This window comes from Chaetodon trifascialis, chromosome 12 (genome assembly GCF_039877785.1).
Source record: "Chaetodon trifascialis isolate fChaTrf1 chromosome 12, fChaTrf1.hap1, whole genome shotgun sequence".
NCBI lineage: Eukaryota > Metazoa > Chordata > Actinopteri > Chaetodontiformes > Chaetodontidae > Chaetodon > Chaetodon trifascialis.
In genome coordinates, this window is record NC_092067.1 from 18,020,007 (window position 1) to 18,047,457 (window position 27,451).

General features: G+C 43.5%; 2 protein-coding genes across 4 annotated transcripts; both read right to left on the reverse strand.

Moving 5' to 3' along the window:
* Nucleotides 1-378: 378 nt before the first annotated feature.
* On the reverse strand, nucleotides 379-18,950 carry slc12a8 (solute carrier family 12 member 8). The gene is made up of 14 exons (XM_070976557.1): nucleotides 18,933-18,950; nucleotides 15,578-15,736; nucleotides 15,258-15,404; nucleotides 13,594-13,785; nucleotides 13,280-13,511; nucleotides 7,716-7,829; nucleotides 7,440-7,527; nucleotides 6,736-6,823; nucleotides 5,239-5,385; nucleotides 2,164-2,818; nucleotides 1,960-2,057; nucleotides 1,734-1,851; nucleotides 834-894; nucleotides 379-605 (listed from the first exon to the last, which is right to left on the reverse strand). The coding sequence occupies exons 1-14, from the start codon at nucleotides 18,948-18,950 to the stop codon at nucleotides 437-439; spliced, it is 2,286 nt and encodes a 761-aa protein (XP_070832658.1). The 3' UTR covers nucleotides 379-436.
* On the reverse strand, nucleotides 17,355-27,451 carry znf148 (zinc finger protein 148). 3 transcript variants are annotated; one of them, XM_070976021.1, is made up of 7 exons: nucleotides 27,340-27,451; nucleotides 25,074-25,405; nucleotides 23,940-24,065; nucleotides 23,053-23,176; nucleotides 22,854-22,937; nucleotides 22,619-22,737; nucleotides 17,355-22,373 (listed from the first exon to the last, which is right to left on the reverse strand). In XM_070976021.1, the coding sequence occupies exons 1-7, from the start codon at nucleotides 27,437-27,439 to the stop codon at nucleotides 20,742-20,744; spliced, it is 2,517 nt and encodes an 838-aa protein (XP_070832122.1). In that variant the 5' UTR covers nucleotides 27,440-27,451; the 3' UTR covers nucleotides 17,355-20,741. The 3 variants fall into 3 exon arrangements, with proteins under 3 accessions (XP_070832122.1, XP_070832121.1, XP_070832124.1); XM_070976020.1 differs by having other exon boundaries at nucleotides 25,014-25,405; nucleotides 27,340-27,434; XM_070976023.1 differs by lacking the exon at nucleotides 27,340-27,451 and having other exon boundaries at nucleotides 25,014-26,438.

Genomic DNA, 27,451 nt, shown 5'->3' on the forward strand with positions numbered 1-27,451 from the left:
ACCTTGGCCACCTCTGAAACATGACTGTCAACAAGGAAAAGCAAAGTAATAACGACCTGGGAGTGAACTAACATATTTTAATTTTTGGAAGTGACCCAGCAGTACAGTAATCTGACAACAAAAACATTTAACAGTGGAGAGTTTCAAAGATTTTGATAATTCAGTCAAGGTTAAAGCTATGAAGTGTATTAAGACAAAATCAACTTTTACAGAAGGAAATCTCCAGCTGCCTCCAGTCCACAAATTTCTCCCTCATCCTCTTGCACAAGCACACACCGTTGCCTCCAACAACCAAAGGAAAATGATTAGAGTCACTGAAAGTCTCTGTTAAATACAATATGTGTGCAGAAATCCCATAAGGCAACAGGAAGCACGGTTTGAGGCAGAAAATGTGGTTTCAGGCTGTGACATGTACCGGAGGCAGCATTTCAGTCAGTCAGTGGAGCGATGGTTGCACCATCTTGTCGGCCCTGATGAATGAGGATTGGTGATGGCGGTGACGAGAGGCAAAGTCAGCGTTTTCCTCTGTCAGCTGCTTGGTTTTCAGTCTGATGCTGGACACAGAGGGCGTGACAACCATCTCATCCCGAGGAGATCCTTTCCTCCTGAAAGAACCGAAACAGTACAAACGCATAGGTATCAGGTCACACACATAACTGGGAAAAAAAAAAAACACCTACAGAGAACATTTCTCATCTTAGATTCTTTGACTTAGAAATACAAGAACCAGCAGATTATGAGAAGCATGAACAATTACTTTAGTTTCAGTCAGTGCTGGACGGATAATTGATGAATGACATTTCATTTCAAATCATAACAGCAACACACAATACCTGCAAATGCTATTCAGTGTTGATCTGAGCCACGTGAAGAAGCTGAATCGAGCTGCAATTCCTGCAAAAAAAAATCTGTTATTTCAAGAAATGAACTCAGTTACAGCTTACAGCAGCAGCAGCAGCAGCAGCAGCAGCAAGAAAGAGGTACAAATATGCACTATTAACAATGATAATGCGTTTAAATTTCCTATGGAGACCATTTTGATTGTGTCAGCATTAGACACAACAAGTCCAATAGCAGAGCGAAGTGAAACACACATTGACCACCTGTGGGACAAGTGGGTAACACTTGCTGCGCTTGTGCTCAGAGATGTCATGACTCAGGCTTTTAAGGCATGCTGTAACGTGGTGACTTTAATGCACAGATGCTGGGTGTCCCCATCCAGCTATTCTAGAAATCCTAAGCCACAACAGCTGCCAGCCTGCCCGGCAAAAAGACCGCAAGTGAAAGTCCCAGCAATGTGCCCGAGGACATTACGAAGGTCACACAATGACTGAGCATGGGGTGACCAAATGTAACTAGAATTACCGCCTCACACCTCACCGCCAACCAGTCAAGTTGTAGTTTACATCCATGTCTGTCCAGACTTGTATAACACATGTAGTGAAGACTTTGAAGGAATTTGATAAAAGGTATTAACTGTATTCTTTTGGTGAAATGGAAATGATCACAATCCTGACGATGATTCCAGTGAATACAGAGGACTGATAGAGAGCTCCATCTCATGCACATGCAACGACAATCACCTGAAGCATCGGCTCTGGTCTAATTAGGTTGATCACTTAAGTTCAGATCTGGACTGGAACCGTGTTCAGTCCATCACAGGAAATAGGGATTAAGGCAACAACAGCAGGCTAATATAAATGGGAAAAAGGAAGTGAACTGATGGAAATCACCTATAGGTAGTCCAGGACTTGCTTTTCCGATGTAGAGGAAGAGCAGAAAGGCAACGACTATGTTTGCAAGGGCATAAGCCCACTGAATAACAAACATAATCAATATGGAGCTCAATGCCTGAAAGAAAACAAATATATTGACATTTAATTCTGTAAACATCACCTTTATATGCGATGAAAATGAGAACAAAAAGAAATAATGTACAGCATGAAATGTGTGACCTACCCCGATAAGAGCAACCCAGTGGTTGCAGAACTTTGCATAGAATGAATCGTGCATGGGTCTGATTTCAAAGCTCTGGTGCTCTGCTTTACTGCCAGCATCTGAAAGATTTAACAAAGGTCCAGGTTACTAAAAACTAACCTGAGAATGACGTCTACTCCTGTCTAGTCTCGTCAAGCCTGGTGTTCACTGCTCAGAGCTGATCACCTGCGCTGTGAGGCTCAGATGATGATGATTCCTGCTCAGCATGGAGTGTCTTTGATCGGCATTTGACTTGTGGTTCTTCTGCAGCACCCGGCTCCCCGACGCCACACTGCACCTCAGCGTCCTCGTGAACTGGGGCTGAAGCCATCTCCTCTCCTTTCTCTTCTGAGAATGTATTGCTGTTTAGGTCCAAACTAAAGCTGTCCATCAGCTTCTGTTTAACATTAGCCTTTCTGCCCTTGCATTTACTGCTTGGCTCTTGCATGGAGGTCTTCTCAGCCCCAGCATCCCCATTTGACGAGGTTGGGAAAATCTGGTCCATGTCCTTAGTGAACTCCAACAGAGTGCCTTTATCCTGCAAGCTCTCACCTCTGCTGCCATAGTTTGGGAAAGTGGCAGCGATCAGAGGCTTTGACCTCTGCCTGTTCAGCCTGCACTGGTTTCCTTTGGACGGGATGAGGGGGTCCGTCTTCTCTTTCTTCTGCAGCTGGAAGGTCATGGCCACGCTGAAGTAAGAGTAATCGATGAAGCTGTAGGTGAGCATGAAGTTGATGCTGACGATGGGCGCCAGCACGTTGACCTGTCCGATGAAAATGAAGGCCATGGTCAGCAGGCTGGTCAGACAGATAGCTGCCACTGGAGTCCTGTTTGGGCCTTTCTGTTGGAGGGGGAGAGAGTGTCACAATACAGAAAGCGACAACTGCACTACACATGAACATCCGCAGTTCACCAAAGAGGGGATTTTTACCTTTTCAATGACACTCCTGCTCCTGCTAAGCTGAATGAAGCATTAAATTAATGAAAAACCCATTTGATTTTCAAATTAATCTGTTGTGATGAAGCTTTTAATTAACTCATGAAAAGTTAATCAAAATAGAATGAAGTTAAAAATCTCATGTTTTGGAGATACATGAGTTTCACGGAACAGGATGTAAAAAATACTCAGCCCGGTACGCAGAAAATTGTCCCATTCCTCCACACTGTGATTCTGTAGATTCACAGCTTCAAACTACTGCTCAAACTTAAATTTCAGTAACATAAAACCAAAACCAGCTGAAGGTTAGCTCTCCATCTAGAGATATTTGGCTTCTATTGTGCATAAATACCACTAAATCTTCTGACAAATGGGTTTACCAACAGTAGCAATGGGATGATTAGCTATACGTTTACACTATATATTTGAAACTTTTTTTTTTTTTTCATGACAAAACTGCTATAAACTGATCTACAAAGTCTTCCCATGACTTCATCTGAACTTTCACTGGTCAAAAGTCCTGCTCAGTCATTGCTTACGTACACTAACCTGACTCTGGATATCTGAAAGGCCTATGAGGAAATAAGTCCCCTTTTTAGACTCCATAAGTGTCTGCCTATATTACATAAAACTAAATATGTTAAACATGTGTTTTCTGCTCCACAACAAATAGCAAAATTATGGGTAATCTGACTTTCACTCATCCCTGAACTGAATCTGATCATCTAAAAATCATTAAATATACACGAAACACCGTCTGTAACAGGACAAAACCAGTGGCCCAACAATAATACCACTCTCAAACTGGACAAATTGTTTTAACATGTGGTTTGTTAGCCAGCTTGCTTTCACTTCCCCAGTTCTATCACACAGTTTAAGGAGCACTGCTGTGTGCCTGGCGGGCCTCCAGAGCACACAGTACAGGGAGCAGGGCCCTGCCTGTCGCCCCCTTCCTGCGTTTGTTCTGAAGCTTTGATTTGGGCCAAGATGTCTAGGGCCTCATTCCAGCCCGCTGAGAGAGGTCAGACACTGCTGCCATCCAGGGAAGTCTGAGCAAAAGTGGAGGTGGACGGGGTCGGGACGTCAACGTGACTGTGTGTGTGTGCCTGTGCATCAGCGGGGAGTCGTAACTCATTGCTGTATTGCAGTCAGTCAAGCCACTTGTATGGAGTGGAGTCTGCAGTCTATACTTAGGCAGTCCTGTCACTGTTTCCTGTGAGTCCGCCCACCACACCCCCCCAATACATCCAGGCTACACACTTATTAGGTTACAATACATCAATCACAGCAGGTAGTCCGGGATGGTATTACTATTACAAACTTTGCATGACTCATGTTAACATGATTTATCTGACAGTTCAGTGATCACACAATTTCAGCTTTAAAGACGTAGTTTAGTTACTGGGAACTGGGAACTGAAGTGGTTTATGTTAAGGGTGACGTTAGACTGAGCGGTGTGTCATTTTACTTCACCAAATCTCAGTTTCATTATGCAAAGCTGCTTTTTCAGAGTGGCTTGCTCACCACGATTGTCGGCCCACTTTCCCTGAGGTGAACCTCTCAAGTCCAACAGCTCCTTCGATCAAATGTGAATGTTTAGATTTCGATTTGGGTTAAGTTTACCTTTCCTGTTGAAGGAGGCGGGTTGAGCACATCCTGAGAGCAGCACAGCCTGAGAAGTCCAACTCAGCAAAGCATGCTGTGTATGTTTGCACATGCAAACAGGAAATACTTTGAAATCGCAACTTCATTTACATGTTACAAGTAAAATGAAGAACTTTGTGTGCAAATCATAATTTTAACTCAAGGTTCCCTCACTAGCTATTTAAAGAGCCGACTTAAAAGTTAAGCATCAAAGTTTGATGCAATACGGTTGGAAGCTCTGCATAAATCCAGTAAGTGGACCACTGGTTTGGATTGTTTTGTCTATTTGCTGTTTCTAAGGCCAATAAATGAACTTTTGATGCTTGAATTATGTTGTTTAAAAAGACCATGCAGCAATAAATCTTTTCAAAGCTTACAGTGTGAATCTCTACCCATACACTTCATGAACTGAGCTAAGCTAGGTGAGGCTAACTGAAGCCAGAGACATGAGATTGCCTAATTATACTGTAATAAATCGTGCACATGCAACAAAACATTTGTCACAAAGTTAGTAAAAAGTCCAAATAGTCCCAGAAAAGCATTGCTTTAAATTCTGTAAGTGAACTCACTGGTGCATAAACACACACCCTCACTAAGTAATCCGCATTTAATCATGGTGACTGTGTCTATGTCCGAACATCCCCCTCTCTATGTCTCCATCCACCCATCCATCCACCCACCCCTCTTCCTAGGAAGGCCAGAGCGGGGATGACCCTCTCTTGGGCAATGCACTGAAGGATCCTGGGTGCTCCGTACAGGCCGCCCATGCAGGACGCCAGGGAGGAGATGTAGAGGCCCAGCAGAAAGAGGAAACCCACCAAGGAGACCTGGAGGAAGAAGGAAAACAAACAGAGGGTGGAAGAGGATGGGGTGGGGTTGAGAGCTCACAACAGCTACACCCAGTTGAGTTCCGCTGCAGCCAGCCCCTTATGAAAACAATGAGAACTAAGCACTGATGGAGAAGTCAAGGTCTTTGAGTCAGTGATTAGTTAAAGCAAAACCTATTTTCCATATGGGTTAACATTAATGGTACATTAATCACAGCTTTGCATTAATGTTACACTGATTGTACACGCGAGCCCACAAGTCAGTGACTTTGTCTGCAGCTGGAGGCTCTTGCTGCTGTTTTCAGGAGCACCATCTGCTGAGGTCTGTTCACTCCCACCAGAACAATCCCTGATTCAGATCTCGCCCTGACGCAGATGGCCTAAAACGCAAACTGACATCTCATTCATCACAGTCACTTACTCTCACTTTTCACGACACATCACAAAGCCGTGAACAGTCTGTGCGTTACTGTATGTGCGTGAATCTAACCTTTGGCTCACTCTGCACAAACTGAGCCGTCATGCCCGATCCCTCGAACATCAGCTGTCCATATGGAGCCAGGCTCAGGCTCAATGTGGCGAAGAATTCAGAGTTCAAATGTCAAACCTCCATTCAACAGACATGTAATGCACACAGCGTGTGAGACTCTGTGTAACAACAACCGAGGCCAGACAGTGGAGACTTTTGTGCTTTTGGAGTGCAGTGATCCCAATTTACACAAATGAATGAAAGGCTCAATAATAAGTGCGACAAACTTGTCAATTTATGACAGAAAAAGAAAAGTCAGTGATCCAGTCAAAGCTGTAGCCTTGGCCACTTTCACTACAGATCTGAAAGCAGCATACGGACTGCTGGTGAGAGCTAAAGCTGTTTACTGCATACACCATCACAAATACATCCTCATATCACATCTGACTGGTCATTTCCTAGCCTTGTACAAAGTGTGTATTTCACTCATTTAGATGGCACATGAATTGTGGGATACACTTTGTTCTGAATGCTGCTTGAAGCAGTATTAGGAAAAGATTCAATGGACCTGTGTGTTAGTATTTTTCCCCACATTGGGACACACCTTTCTACTACGTGGCAGCGCTCAAGACCGCAAGTGTAGGTACCCTGTATTCTTCATATGCTTGAACCTGAGTATGGTGTAAATTACTCATATTTCTTCTAAAATGGGTCCTGCGTGTCAAGTCTGAGAGCATGTACACAGTCAGAACCTGAACCACTCGCACCACATCAACAAAGTGAGGCATCATGGGGAATCCCCTCACCTCACCCCGTCTGTTCAGAGGGCTTCTCTAAACAGGGCAGGATGGAAACAGTGAGAGAGAGAGAGAGGAGTTTACCTTTTCTGCTATCAAGAAGTCATAGCGCAGAGCTTCTCTGGTGCAGATGGCCCCCAGGAGGAAGACAAAGACCAGATACAGGAACCACCTGTGGGTCACCAACAGTACACCACGCAGGATTCTGAACAACCGCTGCTTTCTCACTATTAATAGAAGAACTGTGTCATGACACCTTCGCTGTCCGATGGGGCTGTGCTGGGAATGTGGAAGGGTTCGTTCCCTCCGATGAAGGAGGAAAAGATTGCATGTTCGAAGAGACCCCAGAAGGTGATCTGAAAGCACCACTAAAGTAAAATCATAACAATTGGAAAGCACCTTTCTGGATGATTCATCCCTGGAGGGAGAAACTCCAGAGTGTTGTATATGAAATCTATTCTTGTAGCATAGCACGTAATTCAATAGATTAAAATTTGTAAGATTTTTATTTTCTTACATGTTGATGCTACAACTTAACACTTTTCCAAAGGGCCACTTCAGGCTCAGTCTGTATGATTCCACACTATGTCTGTCAGTGAGCACTTATGTTTCTTGCTATATAATTACTTTCACTCTAGGTCATTCTGTTACTGTCGTTGCAGTCTTGTGTACTTAATTGTGTCGTGTTTCCAAGTGGTATTTTCTTATTTTAAAGTATTGTTGTGTGTTTGTGTGTGTGTGTGTGTGTGTGTGTGTGTGTGTGTGTGTGTGTTGAGGTGTCACCATACGAGGTGAAGACAGCTGCCAGCGTTCCCACAGGGATGTTGTGTTCAGGCCGCTGAAGGTCTGAGCTCATGTTGAAGCCTGCCATAACCCCTACACACACACACAAACACACACCACAAAAATGTACACAACATAGTGTACAATACAAAACATATTTTTATACTGCAGCTGCAAGAAATGAAAGCAGTGTTGACAGTCAGCCTTCATGGGCAGCTAAGACGATTGTAAAGACATGCACACAATGTTAGATCAAAAAGAGACGATGGGGGCTACCTCACCTGTAGCAGCAGGGAAGAAGACCCCAAAGACCGTGAAGAAGCTTTCTCCTGGGCTGTAATCTGGCTTCACGTTACTGCTGAGCACCCTGGCTGAATAACCAATGAAACCATGCTCTGAAAGTAGAGACAGCAACACGCAAAGCGCATCATTTCTGATCCTTATGGCAGTAAACAGTGAAACAGCATAAACCTGTCACCTGCTGACCAGATTTGTTGTTAAGCCAAACTTAGTGATAAAATATCTATTTTCAATAAAGTCCTCAAATGTAACAGAAAATACTTCTCATTTGATGGAAATGCACCAAACCTTGCAGACAGAATTCCCATGTAAGATTCGTCCTCATAACAACAAATTCTGATAAAGGCCAAAGCCTTTAAATCAACCTTTTCCCCAGTGGCCATGCTGCAGGACTGCAGACTGGCTGCTGTGTTACTGCCTGCAGGCAGGCAGGCAGGCAGGCAGGCAGGCAGGCAGGCAGGCAGGCAGGCAGGCAGGCAGGCAGGCAGGCAGGCAGGCAGGCAGGCAGGCAGGCAGGCAGGCAGGCGTAAAGTGATCATTATTGTGGTGTTCTCATCTGCTTGCTTCTCAGTATTTAGTAATCATCTTTAGCCCTTGATGATTATGGGTGACTTTTTGCAGTGCACTTCCTGGATAAGTTGAGACTTAGTGGAAACATAAACACATCATGCCTGCACCAGGGGACTTTCCTAGGACAGACACACAGTCCCAGACAGCAGGTGTTTAAAACAATATCTACAACTAAAGGATTCTGGTGGCCCAAATAATGCTTTTAATTTTTATATTCCTCTGACTCAAATGCCAAAATTGTTACTGATTTGTTAAGGCGACACCTAAACTGGGATCTCCTGTCTGCAATTAGAAACTGCCAGATGTCAGAATAAATGATAACAATAGGCTGCCAGACACTTTAAAAGCACTTTAATGTCTGGACAGGTCAGTTCAGTGTCGGTCGGTTTGTTGACTGTGCAGGAGGAGACTGTTGTGAACTGGTGGGGGCCATTTAAAAACCACACAATCTGAAGGGCCCGCCTGTGTTACAACACCGGACATTTCCCCTTGGTTATCTTGCGATGGGAAAGAATGTGTTCTCTCAGATTAATGACATGTTTATCCAAAAGGAAGTCACCACCCTTTTCAGAAGCTCAGCAGCTTCCAAGTTTGAGTGAAAGAATGAGAGCGAGCGAGAGAGAGGGAGAGTGAGAATGCTCATTTTTGCTTTTGTTTTAGACAAAAGCCAAAACCTTAAGGGCTGGATATAGTAGTTAGTCCAAGTGCACATGTTCTCCAGGACAGGAATTTAACAAGGCTGTGAAAACCAACATCAAATGGGACGAGGAGCCCAAACTCTTGTTCACTCTGTGACCCGGTGAGACCGCCCTCTGTCCAAACAATCAGAATTTAACAAATCCAGGGCAGTCAGTGTCCATGTCTGCACCGCGGGCTCCCCACCCATATTACAACATCGCACTCCAACATCCAACCATGCCTGACTCTCTAAGTATTCAGCTGAGGGCGTTCACATATTTACGAGGCGAAACTCTTTCTATGAACATAAATTAATTGTTCCAATATAACCTTTGTGGAAGCTTCCCATTCTCTGGTGGTACTATATACAGAACCCCCCTCCCTCCTCATACTGTGCTCGTATATAAGGCACGGTCAAATTAACCTGATTGGGAGCCTCAGGTCTGGCTTCAAGTACAGCGCACACAGCAGGCAGTAGGTGGAGGCTTCATTATATTTTGCACAGTGATCCAGAAACCAATTGTGTATATCACCACAGTTTGTGGTAATTCGATGCAACACAGCTTTATTTGGGAATATGCACCATGTGAGGACAATAGAACTAAAACAATAAAAGGTGCTTGAACCAGACAGACACTGAGCTCATCGCAAGGCAGGACTACAAGATTATGTAATGATGCAAGGCCCAGTTGATGTTGTACTTTGCCAATTCCCAAACACGAGTGATCAAATCACAAGTGACACTCCTCGACAGAAGGCTTTCGGGGCCCATCAAGGTCTGGGGCCAAGTGGCACTTGCCTGCTTTCACTGGTTGGTAATCTAGTCTTGGTTTTAGCCATGCTAGCAACAAGTATGGCAACATTGATCTGTCCATCGGGCCATCACTTCGGTCCTGACTGAAATACTTCAACAGCTATTGGACTGACGGCCATACATGTTTGTGCAGACGGTTCCCCTGAGGATGAATCCTACTGACTTTGAGCAAAAGGTCTTGACAACCATTGAAAGGACAGCACAGACTTTCATGTCCCACTCAGGATTTGTCCAGTACTTTGGTTTATGACCTGCACAACTGACAATCTTCATGATTGCTAATTAGAGGTAATTAGAAAATGCTAGCTAAAATGAGATGCTGAGAATGGTGAACATTATACCTGCTAAACATCAGCAGTTTAAAGCTGCCACTGTGAGTATGTTAGCAGATGTTTGGATGTAGCTGAAAGCACTTCTCTGGCTACTCACTGAGCTGCTAGCATGGCTGTAATGCTGGAGGTTTCTTACCAACCACAATTTGAAATTCTTTCTTAATTTTGTATATTATATGACTGATTGGTGTAATCAACTGTAAAGTGAAGTGGGCTGACCTTAATCTATATTAAAAAAAACTGCAAAACAAACTGCAAAACAGATTCAAAACAGTCAAAGCTGTGGTAAAAACAATCATAGTCAATCATCAGTCAGCATATTGTCTGAAGAGCAAGTGTATAGGCAGACAGGGGCACAGCATTCCTCTATACAGACTGGAATGTGCAGTCAGACTGACTGACCTCTCAATCTCCCACACTAACCAGTATAAACTGCTGTGCAAACTGCTGTGCATGAAGAACAGAGCAGGCTGTGATGTTACAGAGGTGGGGCACGTCCCACTGGGATGATTGAGAACTATATATTACAGCGTGGATCACAGGGAGAGATGATGTAGCGGTCTCTGGAGTAGCAGCAGGCCTCAGATCTCAGTTCCGGCTCTCTGTCTTTGTCATTTTCCAAAAATGTGGGTGAGTCTGGTTAACACCCTAAACCCCAGACCCAAGGAGCACATTATGGCTTCCTGTTCTGTGGGGAATAGGCTTCAACTAAAGGGTCTGGGACTGGGTAAGGCGTGTCAGACTGTATTTCATCTACACCACACTCAGGAGGTTTTGTGTTTGAGTTGTTTGGCTGCAGAGACAATACGCTGGCAGAGTTACTGTCCAAACTAAATCATTTGCTGCACTCGAAGAAAACAATTGAGAAATGAGTCCTCCCATTAGGGATGATAGAGCACTATTTTCTGCTGTCTTACATATCGCAAGCATGCAGTTTTTCACTTCTAACTCCACTTGTCACAGCACTGCAGGAAGGACATGTCATAATCCGTCACTTAACAAATACTTGTGGCAGGAGAAATGAGGAAGCCAGGCCAGTCTACAGGTGAGAGCTCATGTACATATAATCATATACGTACTGGTTCAAGTATTAGTTACTTAGAGGAGAAATATTGACCAAACTGATTCATAGTATTTAGTCACTAAAACCAAATCTAGCCATGTTCTGCCTGCCGATGAAGAAGTGTGCATAGTTGGAGGTTGGAAGACTCCAGTAATACTATATTACGTTTTATCCATTGTTGTACTTTTAGCGTATTACATGGTTTTAGTCCTTTAATTATAAATCTCTGTGCATGTGATGCCAAAAACCCCAATGATTCAGTCTTTCTCATTCAAACATCTTTGTCACTGAAACTGCATCAAAATGGAGAAAATATGATGACTTGAGATGATAATGCAAATAAAAATGACAATAGAAATAAAAATGACAATACACACCAATTCTGACATATTCAGCTTTGCAATAAATACATGATTAACTCAAAAAGGACAGCAAATAATGACTCATTTCATTGCTGATTATTCTGACGATCATTTTCTTGATTAATCATTTGGCCTATGAAATGTGAAGAAAAACAGTTCATCACAGTTTCCTAGAGTCCAAGGTGACAAATAGCCAATATGCGCCGAGCATACTGACACCAGGCTGACGATAGCTTTGCTGTGGCAGCGATGGTGATGCTTTGCCAAGTGTTCATAGGGGACGTGCTATCAGACTGTGACCACGTGATTTTGGCAGCCGCTCCCTTTCCTTCAGGATGCGCCTCGCCGTTGAGCGCACGCTAATCTGGGCTGTTTCTAGCGGACCTGCTGGTCCTCTGCCAACCATGAGGTCACCACAACACACACAGCAGCTCTTAATTGGAAAAACCTGGAGAAGCCATTACGGCTGGTTCTCCCACAGCTCTTCAGGGCTGCAAACTGGCCTACTGTGCTATGAGGAAGGCTGGAGGTTGGGAGGGGTGGACGAACAGTTTTTGCTTGTTTTTTTTAAAACACAGGCATACGAGGAGTAATCTTAAACTGGACACTACCCACAGCTGGACAGGTACACTGAGTTCCTTGTGATTTGCTGGGAAAAAGCTAAAAAACAAGAGTTTACACCATGTGTTAAATGTTTTTTTCTGTTTCTCCTTGAAGGTACAGCGACTATTTTGTGTCTGGCTTGATTTCTGGAACACTTTTGTCTTCTCGCTGGACAGGACGTTGATAATCAGTGAGAACAGGAAATGTGGGGAAGGACTTCCTGAAGGGCAGCAAAAGAACACAATCTACTCAAAAAAGGCAACATTTCCTCACCACAAAAGAAAAAAAAAAAAAACATCTTCTCGATAAACAGTGCCAGTCTCAGACTTTGTTTAAGCCAAAGAAGAAAAACAACACAGAAATTACAGAGATTTCTCACAAAACCAACCAACCACTGATTGCAAAGAGAGCTCTCAGCAGAGGAAAACCGGTTAACTGGCAAACAGACAGTAGTGTTTGAGAAAGGCTGTTACACAGTCTGATGAAGTGAACTGCAGCGGTCCAGTCTCTGCAGGATATGAGCCTAATACTGCCAATAATAAGTGATACTACAGCTACACCTGCTGGCCTGAGCAGACACTCGCCATTCTGGTCACCAGTCGAGTTCAGAGGCTTTTTGCTGTTCTTTTTGGAAGCCAAACTAGATTTCACACACCCCTCTCTGACATTACTTAACTGTATCTCTAACGACCAGAAACAACACTGTGCAAACAAAAGGAGCTACGCTGAATCATACTAAAACATGATTATCGTCAACGTGACCTACTGACTTACTTTCACAACCTTCTAAGGATTCAAATGATGTGCAAAGTTTCAATTTGTCGTGTGATGTCGCCCCATTATCCTAAAGTATGATTGGCTCTCTGCCCAGTGAGAGGCGGGACCTTAGTTCAAACTAACAGTTTGACAAGTAGTTTTGAATGTGCATTGTTTTCTTTTATACGTACCCTGTATGACTCTGGCTAAAAGCTGCTTCAAAAGCTTTGACATTAATATAATTTGGGGGCAAACACTGAATAATGTGATGATTATTACAGCTTGAAAATACAAGACACAGATAATTTGCACAAACATCTTGACTAATTTAACCCTTCATGTCTATATTCATGACCCCCAGCCCTACCTGGGTCAAGGTGTGTGAAGGTGCCAATAACAAAGTCCAGCGTGGAGATGGCCAGCACAGCCAGCAGCAGCAGCTGGAGTCGGACAATCCACTTGACACCGGCCAGGTTGATTCCCAGCAGCGCCAGCAGCACCGCCGCCGACATGCCGCGCACCGCCCACTGGCTCTGCAGACCCAGCACCTCCGCCACCGACTCAGAGAAACCGGTGATGTACATGGCTCCGGCTACACACTGCAAGGTGGGAGGCAGCACGAGAGGACACAGCATGGGAAAACGTGAAGGCTGCATTACAAACCAAAAGTTTTTGACTCACCTGTCCAAACACGTAAAGGAGGCCCACAGTGCCCCCCACCCTTCCACCCAGGACGGTGGAGATCATGGAGTAGATTCCTCCGCTCCCAACGCCACAGTGCTCACACACCCCGATCCCCGACATCACCGTCACTAAAGCAACCAGCACGACCAATGAGACGAGCAGCATCCCGAGCAGCACGCCTGTGTTCCCCTGGATGATGTTCGAGGACAAAAAGGCACAAAATACTGAGTCACATCTGCAGCTGACAAATCTGCTGCATGCAACTTATCTGTAGCTTTAAACTGAATATACTTAATATAATGCACAGCTTGGACGACACAGATTTGCACACTGCACGACCTATACTGTCCCTACGCTCACTGCTTTGTATGTAATTCACTGCACATCACTAACTGGCTTCTTAGAGAAATAGTCAACGTTTCAGTCCTTTGTATATGCTCCTGTATTCAACCTGTCAGCATCTCTCTCTGGAGAGGAAACCCCATCTCCCAAATGACGTTGTTGTAGCTGTCAAGTTGAACTTAAACGGATGTCGCAGTTGAGATCACAGGGTCTTTGCAGCTGTGTCCTGTGATGACACGTGCACATTAAAGTGTCTGTGATCAACTGACAGGATGACACACAGTTAATGACGGTTGCAGCTGAAAATAGAAATCAAAGCTTCCACAGAGCAGGACAGAGACGTGCACAGCACACAGCCATCACCAGGCACCAGGCTTGATATTGTATGGTGGAGAAGAGAAAGCAAACATAATTTGAAGAATGTTCCAGCCATTGATTCAGTTCCATAATCACTGTCCTCTTTGTCTTCTTCTTCTTCTACCATTTTTAGTGCACATGCTCTGGGGGCTTGTATCAAGCAAAATTAAAGTTCCATACTGACTCATGAAGTGAGGGAGGTCTATCACACATTTGCTCGGAGCAAGATGCCTGTGAGCAATCCTGATTAAACTCACTGCAGACATCCTGTGCTACCTCCTGAACACACACACTGACTTAAATCCAAATCTGGTGCAGGGGCGGACAAATGACGGAACTTCCAGTGCGCAGTTATTGAAATGCTGCGGGCTTTGTGATGATGCGTTATTGGTGTTACTCCTTGTTTAAACAGAATTAAACAAACTGAAGTGACTCCGCTCACCTCTGTGCTGTCTGAAAGCCACACGTTGCTGCTTGTGGCTTTAATTTCAGTCCGTTGAGCAGCTTCCCTCTGTTGATTTGCTGCTTGAGGCTGTATTTTCTAAATGATTGTGCTTGATTTGATTTCTTTCACTGTGAAGCGCTTTGTGACTGTTGTCTGTGAAAGGTGCTCTATAAATAATCTTGGCTTGCTTACTCTTTAAAACTGCACACGAATGCTTTATTCAAGCACACCTTTTGGCATAATTGAAGACATAAATACAGAAATATGAAAATGTATCAATGGGGGATTTGGAATAAGAGTCTACTGAATAGCAGATATTTTATAGATTTTGGTTAAAATTCAAATCTTTCTGGTTTGTTATTTTGTCTCTTTAATAACAAGAGTGCAGTTTTTCTGCCTGGATATGGCGACGCCAATGTGCATGATACTTAAACATCAGGTAACATTAGAGTCATCCAATGATCACAGTTTTCTAGTATTCACAAAAAACAAAGCAGCACAGTGTATATACACTAACCACAAGGTAGCCGGTCCGCAGGAACAGCACCACACCGAAGATGTTGATCATGCAGGTGGTGAAAACTCCATCCCAGGTACCGAAGAGCACCGGCTCCCACACGAACAGTTTGATCCTCCACCACGGCTGGCTGGACTGCTGGAAGCCCTGAACGAAGGGACACAACAGTGAAAGCACTGGCTGGTTTAATGTCAGAACTCCTTATCGTGTTTATTTTGAGCCATCAGGAAAGTTACTGTAAAATAATAATGGCATTAAGACAAAAAAAATCATGGCTTCTGCACTGCAGTTTATGGTGCTTTCAGAGCACATCACCCTACCTGAGCATCTTCATGAAACAGATCGTGGACATGTGTGTTTGTGTTGGGGTCAGGGACTCCCCCCTTCAGCGGTTCTGCCCCGTCTCCCTCCTGGTCACAGGTGTGCACACTCCAACCTATTGGCAGGGTGTCCATTGCGGGCCACAGGTGTGAGCAGTCCTGCAAGTGGCCCTATGCGCTCCAGGTTAATCATAAGCTGAATGTAAAACACACAACATGAAACAGCTTGAGGTTTCAATTCAACAATAAGTGACCGCAACAGTCTGTTCTGTGGAGGAAGTTCCGGGTAAACAGCAGCAGGAGCAGCAGCAGGAGGAGGACACCCGGATACAGCAGGGTGCTCCTGTCAGCACAGCTGATAGTGAGTGAGGAGCCAGGCGGACGTCTCACTCACAGCTGAGTCAATGAGTAAAGACGAGCCGCGGTTTCCAGCGGCATGATGGATGGCGTTGTTAGCATCGAGCAGGCGTCATTTCTACAACAGTTTGCCTGCACTGTTAGCTGTAAATTAACTATTCCGACACTGTCCTTTTAAAAATAAAAAAGTATTTGTTTGTTAAAAACTATAATCACCGCTAAGGTTATCTTATCTGTCCTCCTCTGATTAAACCCGCGGCAGCGACACTGTACGCCAAACCTCATTAACAAAATTGTCAATTTAAGGTTTTCTAGTGGCGAAAGTAAAATAAACTCCAGTAACCTTCTCCTAAACACTCGGATTTACTCTTAATACAGTTAATAACCAATACGGCAGCTTTATACATACATACAATACAGTTGTATTGAAATTATCTGTATTTTGTCTAAATTGGTTTACCGAGAAAGTTACGTTTATAGGACAGTGAAACAAAACAAGCGGTTGTTGGTGAGCTAACGCCAAAATGAAAGAAAAAAAAAAAAAGCCAAAAGGCCCTTATTCAAATTTTACAAGGCAAATACTTATCACTTAAAATGACTTTTCTTTCAATGGTCTTTGGTGTGTCTAAACTTACCTTTCAGAGTCCCATTGTCATTCACGCTGAGGAATAACCAGCTCTTAAAACGGCAAACGTGTTCATTATTCCATTGTGCCTCAGTGTGGACAGGACTTCCAGCCCCTCCTGCTGTCTACAAGGTGTGTTAAGGAAAAGCGACAGTTGACAGGTAGGTTCAGAGGCAGGCGGTGTCACTGGTTACCTTCCAGGGTGTGTTGCTGCCTCGCACAAAGATCCTGTGTTAGTTTTGGCAAGACCTGCAGAAGCCAAGGTTGACTAATGATTAAAGCTGAGAAATGCACACCCCTCTCAATAACCTTATCTTTTATTTGTGGAATTCTCTGCCACATGTTTGGACTCAAGCTTTTGGGAAAAGGGATTTGGTTTTGGCCCCCAAAAAAGCCTAATGTGAGGATTTTTCTGACTTTTTCTGCCTAGTTATTGATCTGTCTAAATAGAAGTAACAGGCAAGAAACAACTAGCAAATATTTGCTGGCTCTTAGTTACACGGCAATTTCAACAATTCAATAAATTTTCCATTAATTAGGTAATTTTTCAATTGAAAACAGAGAGAATAAACTTTTCCCACCTTCCCCTCAGTGAGGATTTGTCGCTTTTCTCTATTTTATATCACTGTAAAGATAAATATCTTCAGGTTTTGCACTGTTTGTGGGATAAAAATGACATTTAAAGGCTTCAAATGCCAACATTTGTCTTACTCCCTGACATTTCTGAATAAATGATCATACTGTAAATAGTGAATAAAACTTGCCTTTGCATATCAAAAACAAATCCAGGTCAAATACTGTGAATTATTTTATTTATAAGGACGTGACACACAACAATCAAAACAACAATTTAATCAGATTGTTTACAAATCATAATATATTGCAAAAATCTAATCATATGGGTTACTTGACTGAAATGAATCAGCTACAATTAAAGCTGCACATTATTCATAAAACAAGTTCACTCGACCCAACAAGTTAGAGACCATGCAAATAATCCTAACTGTCTAACTTGAGATCAACCTTGTGGTGAAGCTGCACGGCTTCCTCGTCAGGGTCTTTAAAAGTATGAAAAGTCAAAAGTCCGGACTCGAGAAGGACATTCCCATCTGCATTTGAAAGATCTTGACACAAACGACTTGTACAGAGATAAATGAGCAACAGTGACTGCATATGATATACTGTACATATCAGTGCCGTAAATGACATGTTTCAAAAATAGTTTTTATCAAAAAATTCATAATTCAGATCTTTTTACACAAAACAAATATTTTTTTCTGTAGCTTATACAAGGACACTTATGGCCAGGTTACTGACAATAGTTAATTAAAAGGAAAAAAATACCATAGTACTGCTCATATAACTCGTGGGATACAATTTATCAAAGCAGAATTCCTCATCTGCGCTGTGCTTTCAAGAACTGCTTACAATGAAATGGGTAGCTAGTGGAATATTTCAACCACAAAACGAGTTACGCTCCATCCAAAATCTGTTTTAACTGACATGATCGTGACCACAGCTGAGGTTAAACATTTGATGCTTAAAAAAAAAAAAAAAAGACTTCATGTGGAGTATTACTTTAAAATCTAATGGACACTTTCTGTGGGGTTTTCATTACCAACAGCTGTATACAGTAAATCCCATCATAACGCACAACTCAACTCACACACACACAAAAAAAAAACACTTTAACCAATCAGCGCTAAAATTGTAAAGAAAAAGTGTCAATTTTCTTCTGGTGACAGTGGTGAGATATATACACACGCCTCAGAAAGCCACATCTTGTCAGCGAGTGAAATGGATTAATTGTTGAACGCAAGAAATGCTGGAAAACTAATTACTGTGCCTTCCACTGACAAAAAGTGTCTCTTGCACAAGACTTGTCACTCTATTGACACAAAGATCTAACAGTACTTCTCAGAACGTAAAAATATACAATGTATTTACAGCAGAACATGTTCTACACATTCTAGAGGGAATGATCGACGAGGAAAAACAAAGTGTTGGATGATTAATGCGGGTGCCGTCCCTGATTGTCAGTAGAATTGTAACAAGAGGGAGCTCAACATCAATTTCCAAACCCAATTTGATGGCGCATATAAAAACAGTGTTTTACGCGATAGCACCGAAGAAATCACACGTACACATGGAAAACAAGCAACGGTGCGATGAAGCACAGACGAGACCGTCGCATCGTATTCAACAAGGCCGGGACAGATGTGGCTTCCTACTGGATCCTAGCAAATAATTATCAACATGATTCTGTACTCATATACGCACACCGCAGCACAGTCAGTGAACAGTTTGAGAGTAAAACTTGGTGCATTTTCTGGCTAAAATTCTTAATACGACGGGCAAAATGGCATAAAGCACCCAGATCTCGCATCGCATCTCGATGTATTACGGACTGAATAGTTTGATAGCTTATGTGTTTGCTGCTGTTGTGCATGTGGAATAAGTAGCTTTTGAGCGCTGCCGAAGAAAAAGAGAAATATACAGGAATGAGTGAAGGAAAGGCTGGAATTAAAAAAAAAAAAAAAGAAAGGCACAGACGCAAAATAAAACAGGAAAACCAAGCACCTCATTTCCTCGAATTTTCCTTGAAAACTTTGACTTTCAAAGTCGAATCGCATTATTCCCCCGAATCCTGCACATCTTCCAGCAGGAACAACAATCAACGTACTACAAAACTGAGGCCACAAGAGCTTCGTTACAAATGATGCAAAGCAAAAATGTGAAGTTTCACATGACCCAAATCTGACATGATGAGGGTTTCCACTGACGGGCCAGTCTCACGAATAACAAAAGGTTGCCTTCAAAGTAAAGGTATTTTGCATTTCCTCCTCTGTCAAAGTACACACTACATTCCCTGTAGTGAAAAATGTGCAAATTGTGCAAAAATGAAGCACAATCTAGTAATTTCACTACAACTCGCCTATACTTGTGAAGGAAAAGAAGAAATTATCCTGCAGTCATTACATGTGTGCAGCTATTTGATACCCAAATCTTAAAAAAAAAAAACAATAAAAAAAACTTTTAAATCTAATACTGCCCCAGCCTTTTTATCACACGTAAAAACCAGTGCCAAGGAATTCAAAGGGAATACATTAATCCTTGCTCCAGCTTTGAATGATTTAAAGACTTTCTTTCATTTTATGTTCCACCCAGATCAAAAGGTGCTCCGCCACTTTTCATTTAAGTGTTCCTCAAAAGCGAGGCGACAGTCGTCTTGTTTTTAAAAGGAAATGAAAGACGTACGTTTGAAATCTGTCTTTTAATTTGAAGTAGCTTTCTTAGCCTTACTTTTTAAGTTTTAGTCATTATTTTTTCTCTGTATTGATTCAGTTTTGCTGTGCGAGGCACTTCTGGATGCACGGTCGTATGAAAGGTGCTGTAAAAATAAAGATGAGGTGAGTTAAACCACACAACATCAAACAATTTCTAAATGAAAACTACAATTTCTTCTTTTTGGCCATCAAACCAACCAAATTAGGCCCAATCTGTCAATGGAAAAGATTCCATATAAGATTAATACAATCAATCTTGTAGCATTCACTACACATCATGTAGAAACACCCATTTCAGGTGACATTAAAGTGACTTCAACGTAAAGTGAAGAATCAGCAATGATCGAATCACGGCGTCCTTTCAGGAGACAATTTAACAGGAGTTACACGGCTGGAATTAAAAAGGTTTTGAGGAGTGAACTCAAATTTAACCCGATAAACAGCGAGGGGAGGTAGATGCAGTAAGAGCAAAATGGCATATATACAGTAAAAAGGGGCCTATGTTTTAAGAAGTGGAAATGTTGCATGAAGCAGCAAGAGCGACTCATTTTTTGTGCAAGCAAACGGACAAAACGTGAAAGACGAACGCTGCGGGAGGACATTTCTCTCTATCTCTTGCTTTACACTTTGGTCACTAAATCTCTAAATGTACATTCTGGAGCAAGAAATATACCCATGCACAATTACAATTTAGTTTTTAAAGGGGAAGTGCTAATTATAAGTTAGAAATTTTCAGCATTTCCAGTCTATGAGGTTGCGTTTAACAAAAAAACAAAAACAAAAATGCTTTGAGAAAGAGCACGAAGTTGCAACGGAACTTGTTTTGGCAAAACAGGAGACATGAAATAAAGTGCTGCTAAAATCATAAACAGAAATGAATTCTTCCCCCTTCCCTTCAGCCAAAGGTTTCACTGGATGAAACATCAGGGGAGGAGCTCAGTTGAGACCTGGTCTCAGTGACTCTGACTAAGGGGAACTCTGAGAAGTCTGTGCTGTGTCCTCGAAGACTTAATTGTCCATTGGCAACAGTAAACTGTGAGGAGGATCCAGATCTTGATGCCTGGAAATGAGATTTGAAGTTCTGATCGAAGGAGCTTATTTGAAAAGTCTGCAGTATGCCTTGAGAGGAGTCTGTCTTTTTGGAGGGCGAGACCTGCTCCAGAAAGTCCTCCTCAGCTGGGGACACTGCGGAGGGAGGAGTGGTCTCATCACCTGAAAATGAAAATGAGTGCTGGGAGTCCCCGACCAGTAATCCAAAGTGAGGTTTCTCTAAAGTGGACCTCAGCGGAGAGCTCATCCCTGATTTGAACCTGCTGGGGGAAGGAAACTGTTTCTCAGTGGAGAACAGAGGTTGTCCAGCTAAGGTGGGGTTTTCGGAGACCAAGCTGAGGCTCTGGCTGGTCAGGTAGCTGTCGTTCTGGCTGGTCCTCTCCAGTGCTTGCTGGAGAAACTTGGAGTACTCTTGCAAGAGGCTGACCTTCTCAGTAGCGGGCTGAGCCTGGGCGCTGGAGGCTCCGAGGCTCTCCACGGGGCTGCTGTCTGAAACATCAGAGGAGTTGATGGATATACTTGACGTCACCTCTGTGTCAGCCACACTGAAGGAAATGTCCGATTGCCCATTGGCTTTGTTGGAGTAATGGTCCAACAGCGTCTGAAGAACCTCGTCCGGCAACACATTCTTGTCATGCGTGGCTTTAATCTCGGCGTTGATGGGCTGGGGCTCCAGGATGGTGGCGGGGACAGTCTCGTCGATGACGGCTGACACCACAGTTTGCGCAACAGGCGGCTGAGACGAAATGCTGCTTGTGTTCAGGCTGTAATCCCGACTGTTGTTGGCCATCGCGGCCTGAAGGTAACGTTTCTTCTTGAGAAACTGCATGGCATCGTCGTAGTTTGTGCTGCTGGCTGCTGGTTTTGCTGGTCCTCCTTGAAGAGTTTCTACCGACTCGAGCTCGGCATTGCTCTCTACGTCTAAAAGGCCTTGCTTGTCCACGATTTCAAAGGTGTACTGCGTGACCTTCGTATTTTCCTCAAAGGAAGACAGAGTGGACAGGCAGGGAGGCGTCTGTTCACTGGACTGCTTCAGACTCCTCTTGGTGATTTTCTTCAGGACTAGTTTGGGAGGAGTCGTGTCGTCTGGTGACACGTCTCCCTCTTGGTGCTGGCTAGCCGTTTCTTCAGGAAGTTCCACAGAGTAGTCTGCAATCACGTACTCGTGTTTGACTTTGGAGGGCACAGCATAGAGAGGTAGACCTTCAATTTTATTCTGTCTCTGCTCCTCCTTCTCCTCCGTTTCTACAACAGTGTGAGCGTCGGTCTGGGCAGCAGTGGAAGCGCCTGAACTCTTGTCTGCGCACTTCTGGCGCTTCTTCTTGGGCAGTGAACACTCTTTGGCGAGAAAAGGGAGGCCTAAAGAATCTGCTTCACGCAACGGCCCAACTTTACCAGCAGCCTTGTTGGACTTTCTCTCTCTGTTCTCGTGACACATTCGCCTGTGCTTTAAAACCCGGTCTGTTCTGGAGAAGTACTGTGGATAGAGCACAAAATACATTTATTCTACTGCACTGGTGAGCGGACGCAACCTACCGGTAAACCTTTGGGGAGTCAATGCAGACACTTCAAGCCAAACACTTTCCAACACTATCCAATGGTACTCACACATACTAGTCTCAGTGACCTCTCTTATCTTATATATGCTCCGTTTCCAATTAAATACCTGTTTTTCCACTATACTTGACTGTCTTGTCGCTTCCTGAGGCGCTAACAGGTTACCTGGTGACAGTAGTCACATTGGTAGGGCTTCTCGCCACTATGAGTCCTCTTGTGTCTCTCCATGTGGTACTTCTGGATGAACCTCATCCCACACTCATCACAGCGAAAAGGTTTTTCACCTAAATATAAAGACAAGAAATGGGAAAAAAAAAAGAAAAAGACCAGATGACTCACTTGAAACTGAAATGGCAAGTAAAATCCTAATACATGCTGATTGCATTCATCCGTCACTCACCGGTGTGGATTTTCTCATGTCTCTGGAGAAGATATTTCTGAATGAAGCGCATATCACACTGGCTGCACTGAAACGGCTTCTCACCTGGAGTTTTAATAATATAAATAAACATCATGGCATGTAAAACAACCACTGTCGCTAACGATATATCGAATTTCAAAGCAGATTAAAATATAACGCACGAGTGAGCAATTCATACCAGTGTGAATGAAGACATGCCGCTGTAGGTGGTAGTTGGTTCTGAATGCAGCATTACAGTGAACACAGACGTGACACTTGGGGTTTTGTACACCCAATGATCCATCATCGTTGATGCTGAGGATCTACAACAGCAAAGGGAACACAGACACATAAGCCATGCTTTCGGTATGTACCAAACCCGTACCCACATGTCCCCCTGACACTCAGGGCTCCAGAGCTGACACCCTTCACTTACTACTTTCCTTTATTTACTGACACACTTTAACTTCTACTGTGCATTTACCGCCAGACTGACAACTCACTGCTAAGCTTTTCCTCTGTTTTCTCCCATTCACCATCACTTTCCTTTCACTGGCACGCTTGCTCGACCACACGCTGGTATTAAGCGCTGAACTACATCGCTCTTATTAAAACAAGAACACGGTGGAAGGCGGTGAATGTCTTGTGTTCTTTCTTCCTGGTATGTGGCTGCTTATTACAACAAGGAGAGAAGCTCTGTTTGAGAAAAGGCTGCAGGCAGCAAGATAAAAGACGGCTGAAAAAAAAAACAAAAAAACGGAGAGCTGGAAAATCCTACACCAGAGCGCAGATGATGAGAGGACTCTGGCTGCACCGATTCTCTCTGACCAATCAGTGGACTGCGTTGTTTCCAGCTCCACCTGGACGCACGGGATCACTGTGCTATGTTCCTCGGCAGACCATCTGTTGGTACCATCTACACGGAAAATCACAGTTCTAATGTGTAACAAACTGAACTGATCTGGACGGCTGGGTACCACAGCAGTGTTTGCTTCCATCTTACAGCTACCACTATGGAAGAGTCTCACACACATGCAGGTCAGACCATTTTAAAAATGTGACTTCTGAAATAAAATTGACTTGTACTTTTGCTGGTGAACGCTGCTTCCTTTTTTTCTTCTTCGGACACACCATCAGGTCCTTCACTCCTTTTTTGTCCTTCTTTATCTGGACCGGTGGCTCAGACAGCTTCAGCTCCTGCTTGATGCTCAACTGTAAAAGCAGGACCATAGATAGGCAAGACATTTAACAAGGCACATGACCTACTTTAAAGCCCACCCACACATCCAGCAGCTTATCCGGGTCAGACAGGTGCAATAGGGCAAACAGAGGACAATCTACCAATGTGAGGGGAACTAACCGTGGAGCAGCTGCTCCTCCTAATTTTAAGAAGCAAGCTGATGTGCTTCAAGCATCCTCTGAGTTTGACTCCCTGCTGGAGGTAAAATACACTGGAGAGAAATCTCAAGTCCTAGAAAGCCTCGAACATGCTGAGAAATCACATCCTCCAGCTGGCCTGGGAGCATCTGCTGGTCTCCAATCTGACTCAAACAATGTTGCCCTCATTTAAGCAAGTAATGTAGTGAGCACCATGTTCTTCTTACCAACAAAACCAATGGCTAAAACTATGGAAATTACATCCATGCTGAAACAAACAGGAATTATGTTTGAAGCAGCCTCAAGACTGATCCTGTGGATCAGCTCAGGTTATCCCTGACGATCACATTCAGGGGTAAAAACAGCCTTACATTCACCACCTGTGCTGTATCTTTAATCTGTTGTAATGGAAAAGATTGAAAAGCGCAATCATTTCGGCTAATGCCTCTCTCACTAGAAAGACTCCTGATAGTGTGAACCAAGAACACAATTACTACAATATATCATCCTTAATGTTTAATAATGTTATTTTCAGTGATGTTCTGTGGGGTGCCAGGCTTTCTTCTTCTAATATTTATGTTTTATACTTCATATAACTGTCCTTGACTCAAGTGTTAAACACAGCCTTCTATCTCAGACTGCGTGAACAGTCAGTGCTGCAGGAAGTGATGCCCCATGCCACACATTGCATGGGATGACACGAAAGGAAACTCACTACGATGAGGTGGAGACAGAATCCACACAAATAATCTCATCACGACCTCATAACCAGCATGAACTCACTGGCATATGAAGCAAGCAGGGCAACTTATTGGTGAGTTTTAGGGGGAAATGGACTCCCACCTCGCCTCCTCCCTCCTCTTCTCCTCCTCCTCCTCCTCCTCCTCCACCATTCTTTGTCATCTCCTCCTGCATCATCAGCTGCTCCGGAGGGACCAGGTCATGTGTAACCAGCGAGCTCCCAGTCAAGTCCTCGTCTTCGTCTTCATCGTCATCGTCCTCGGCCAACAGGGGGTGGTTTGCCAGCGACCGTTCCCCCAGGGTCATCACCACCAGTCCTCCTCCGCTGACCAGACCGACTCTCCCTCCTCCATCTATTCCTCCACTGCTGCACTTCAGCAGCATACCGTCCAGCTTGTCCTCAGTGTTCATTTTACATAGAGTAGTTCTTAAGTCTGTAAAAGTAAACAGAGAGATGACAGGACAGATAAGGCAAGCCAAGAGTCAAACGTACATACTGCACACTGTGGAGTATTTGACATTATGAGAAGGCGGATGTGAAATCGCACACAAAAGCAGCATCCGGGGATCCTTCATGGAAAGAAACCAAAAACGCAAGAGTAACAGCTCAAGAAACAGGGAGCCATGTTGGTACTGAAGCCTGGCAAGAACAAGTCAACAACAGTGGGGATGGCATGAGTTTTTCCATCCCCATGAAAGTGATCTTTGAGATACTCAGAGGGCTCTGTTGTTATAAGTATTAAGTATATTCTTGTCCTAGTAAGCTTCATTCACCAATTCACTAGTTGCACATACATGACAGACTGTAAAGACTGTGCTCCACATCTTATTCCTCTTCTCTCTCAAGTGTCAACTTTTCTAACTGGGTCAGATGTTGTTTCTGTAATCTCATCTTACAACATGTAACTTAACTTACAACACAGTTTAAAGTGATAGCAAGCGACGAGAAACAACTCAGAAAGTGGAGAATTTATTGAAATAATACACTGCTTTTATGAAGCGAAGTCATGTTATATGCGTTAGCCTTAAGTTAGCTAACGTTAGTGTACTTGACTCGTGAACTATGCAGATGTTTTAATATTTCTTTCAAAGACGGCTAAATGTCAGTCTACGCTGACAACAGGATATTTAAAGAACTGACAGAGAAGTCAGAAAATCAACAACACATTTTTTACTGCAGCATTACACTGGTGTTGTCCTTTCTTGCCGTCACACTTCAACGAGACCTAATTAGTTAACCAGCAATCACTTGATCTTAAAACGGGAACGCTAGCTAACGTAGCACTTGTGGGCCATTAGTAATAGATTTGACACTGTAACTAGCTAGCGTAGACTGACCCACGAGGCAATAAAGCAGGTAAGTACCTGTCAAGGTTTAAAAACACAACAACTACTACTTAGTCCCATATGTAAACACACTCACGCACTGTGTCACTTAGGTTAAGTGGGTTAAGTCTCTTGCTAGCCAGCTAGCTAGCTGCGCTTGTCACATCACATTTCCAACGACTGCTGACGAACTGTAGGAAGAGCGGCGAATGTGCCTTCAGAGTAAAAGCTCGTTCACCATTTCAAATGGTTTAGGACGAGCAGAATTAACTTTCCACCTATTATTACATTTACACATTTACATTACAATTGTCCATGGTAACATATGATTAGTGCCAGTATAACTGGGCCACAAACCGTATCGACCATACAAATGCAGAGTCTTATATTCCAACCATTCTCACTGTTAATATCTAGGATAAAAATTTGGTTAGCTTAAAACCAACAGAGGATTTTTTTATCCCTCGAAATCACAATAACTTGAAACCTCACCAAAGCTGCCAAACTAATTCAGCATGTTATCATATTTGCATTAACACTACCCCCCCCCCCCCCCCCACCGCATCACTAAATACTTTACTTTGACGGCTGAGAACGGAAGTTCTATATGAATTTGCACTCCCTTGACAAATGTCTACGGCCTGTTTGAAGCTAGTTCGCTAGCTGTTAGCAAGTTCCTGCAAACATTGGTCTATCTCTGTTGCTGTAATCTTCAGATGACACCGCATCCTCATAGCATTAGACGTGTCTTCTCACAAGCAGTGTTCAACAATAAATTCTGGCTCACATCAAACGACATGCATGGCAATAAGCACTACTTTCGTTTGCATATTTCACCAAACTTGTCAGCAGGGCTACTTCGCTTTGGCGCTAGCGCCTCAAGCTTCCTCAGCCACTCAGCCCAATAGGCCACAATGTATTGCCTGCTAGTAAAGCTAACGTTCGCTAACTAGCTAGCTTGCTACTAAGACAAGTAATAACATACGTCTGAGTAGCGCAAAAGCGATACGGCAACTATTAAAGCTGCATAATTTGTTCTTACCTGCTATGCGTCTTAAACCCGTATAGCTGTCATGATTGTTATGCAAGACTACAGTGTAATGATGGTGTGCGGAATAATCAAATACACCATCACGTTTCATGAAGGTATGAAC